We start from the raw sequence: 2,951 nt of genomic DNA on the forward strand, positions 1-2,951 counted from the left end.
ATGACCCATGAAGCATGAAAACATTCCCCATGATGCATGAACCCCCTATGTTTATATTTTCCTTCTGATATATATATTGTATAAGTTCATATATTTGTCACTATATATATTTGTTTCATGCATCGCACAATTAAATTGTTATGTGGAATTTGTGAGTTAATGTATAAAATTAAATTAGAAGCATATTAGGTTTTTCCTAAATCTAAAGGGATTTGAATAAAAAAAATGGGGAATGGGATTTGGTGCATCGCACCATCCCTGTGCCAAAAAGGAAAACAGGCTTCGGCCTGATTTTGGTTTCTTTGCTGGGCCTGCAGCCCATGGCCTTTCTCGGCCTACATCAAAAACCTGCCAGCCCTCGGCTGGGCGCCTTATGCACACAAGGCACACAAAGCTAGCCCTCGGGCTGGGCCTCTTATGCCACAAAATCAAGGCCCAGCTTCGCTGGGCTCCCTGCGTGACCAACCCGCAAGCTTTGGGCTTGCCCCTGTGACCCCTTGGACCAAAACACCTAAACCAGCTACGGCTGGGGGTTTTGTCCCTTCCGTGGCTTGCAGCCATACCTTAGGCCCTGCCGTTTTTACTCAAGGCACCCCGTGCCTTCCTTTACCCACGGCACCCATGCCCAAATTATTTTGGGGCATTTTTCCACCCACAAGCTATTATTTTAGCATTTTAAATAATTTAACCAGGATGTTAATATTATTTTTGCTTCTACAATCGACCCTGTATGGCCCGATTTATTGAATTAATTAAAAGTAACCTGCAGTCCACTGATCTGATAATGAATCCAAAATTATTGACCTGAAGATCACTTTTGGACATTAATGATTCAATAATTTATTTTTATACTTTGAACCGTCACATACTTTCGTAGTACCGAAGCTCTCACACTTGAGTTCCCGAAGCCAACTCAAATCCACTACACTTAGTTAGTATATTGCATTTTGTGTTTCTTGCAGGAACCTCTCGTTATGAACTAATCGTTCATAAAACTAATTTGAACCTGTAGTTTCAAAATTAGTGCCTTTGAAACCTGAAGTTTTCATTCAAAACATACCACATGAAACCTGAAGTTTTCATGCATAAATTAAACCAATACATGTTTATAGAACCTGTATGTTCTACGATATATGTCTATGGCTTACCATATAACTAATCACGTTTTTCCCTCTGTTTTAGGGACATGTCGAACTTGAACAAGCTCGATTTCTCCGCTCTCGAAGTCTCTGGAAGAAACTATCTAAAGTGGGTTCAAGACGTGAAGCTCTATCTCACTGCAAAGGGTATTAGAGCCACTATTGAGACACCTATTGCCGACGAACTTGTCGACGAAGCTCAGAAGGCTACTGTAATGATCTTCATTCGAAGACACATCCATGATGCATTGCAGACTGAGTATCTCGCTGAGGAAGACCCACGCACCCTCTGGCTTGCTCTGGTTGACCGTTTCGATCACCAGAAAGACATATACTTGCCTGAAGCAAGACACGACTGGCAGCATATTCGCTTCCAAGATTTTAAGTTCGTGAATGAATACAACTCGGAAATTTGTAGAATCCGTTCTTTGTTGAAATTCTGCAAAGTGGAACTAACCAAATCAGATCTCCTGGAGAAGACCTATTCGACCTTCCATGCCACCAATATTGTCCTGTAGCAACAATATAGGGCACATAAATTCACCAAGTTTTCGGATTTGATCTCTGTTTTACTTCTTGCTGAAAAGTAGAACCAGCTTTTGATGAGGAATCATCAAGCTCGAACCACTGGCTCGAACGCTGTGCCTGAAGCGTATGCGACCAATTTTAGCAGCCATAAACGACGAAAGAACCGTCGTGGCCGTGGAAATGGGCGGCAAGCCTAACCACGGGCCCAAGGTCAACAGAGTGTCGCACCTAAGGGAAGAATTGTGACCCAGCAGCATCCACCACTCGCACCTAAGGTCCCAAACTTCAAGAACAAGGGCAAAGCTCCCGTTCAGGCCATTTCTATTGAACTGGATATGTGCTATCGCTGTGGATCAAAGGATCATTGTCACGCGTATGTCGAGCTTCCCCTGAGGCTATTGCCAAGTATCACTCCCGTTGTGAGTCTAACTTTGCTCATGTGGATCATCCAGACTATGTAACCACATTAATGGAGATATCAAACTTCCAGGAGGCATCAGCACCTATGGAAAACTAAATTAGACATGATTTAGGGCATTAGCCCCTAGTGGCCGAACCCACTAGGAGTGGTTGGCCTCTACCCCCATATTTTGCTAGGTTTATGGTTTAATTTTGAACAATTTTTCTATGTATTTAGAATCATTTGTTTGGTTTTGGTTTGTTTTGAATTATGGATTGTTATTGGAATGGATATTATTTTCTTGAATTGCTTAATTGAATGAATGGACTTATATTTATGCATGTGACCAATTCAATCAATTTATTTCTAGGTATGTCTAGTGGGGAAGTTAGTTGTCTGGCAGATAGTGCAACTACGCACACCATTTTGCGTGAATGACACTATTTTACTAACTTCATACCCAAGAAAGCTCATTTGACAACTCTCTCAGGCTCATCCAACCTGATTGAAGGATACGAAAAGGCACGTATCATGTTGTCTAATGGTACCATCTTGACCATTAAGGAGGCACTCTATTCTCCACGTTTCGGAAGAACGTTGCTGAGTTTTAGAGATATTCGAGATAATAAATATCATCTTGAAACCACTGAAGATCATGGTTCTGAATTTCTTTGTATCACTTCATACGAATATGGCTAGAAACATATTCACGAGAAGTTGGAACGTCTGCCGAGTAAGTTGTACATCACAACCATTCGCAGCATAGAGGCCCACAGTGTGGCCGGCCCTATGCCTGCGTTCCAGGACACTTTGTTGCTTTGGCATGACCGTTTGGGACATCCTGAACGTGACATGATGCACCGTATCCTCAAATCTTCACACGG

At 42.2% G+C, this 2,951-nt stretch overlaps 1 protein-coding gene across 1 annotated transcript; it reads left to right on the forward strand.

The window, feature by feature from the left end:
- Positions 1-1,186: 1,186 nt before the first annotated feature.
- On the forward strand, positions 1,187-1,657 carry LOC139195060 (uncharacterized). The gene has a single exon (XM_070820242.1). It carries the CDS (start codon positions 1,187-1,189, stop codon positions 1,655-1,657), a length of 471 nt encoding a protein of 156 aa, XP_070676343.1.
- The last annotated feature ends 1,294 nt before the right edge of the window (positions 1,658-2,951 follow it).

This window comes from Malus domestica, chromosome 04 (genome assembly GCF_042453785.1).
Source record: "Malus domestica chromosome 04, GDT2T_hap1".
In the NCBI taxonomy this organism is placed as follows: Eukaryota; Viridiplantae; Streptophyta; class Magnoliopsida; order Rosales; family Rosaceae; genus Malus; species Malus domestica.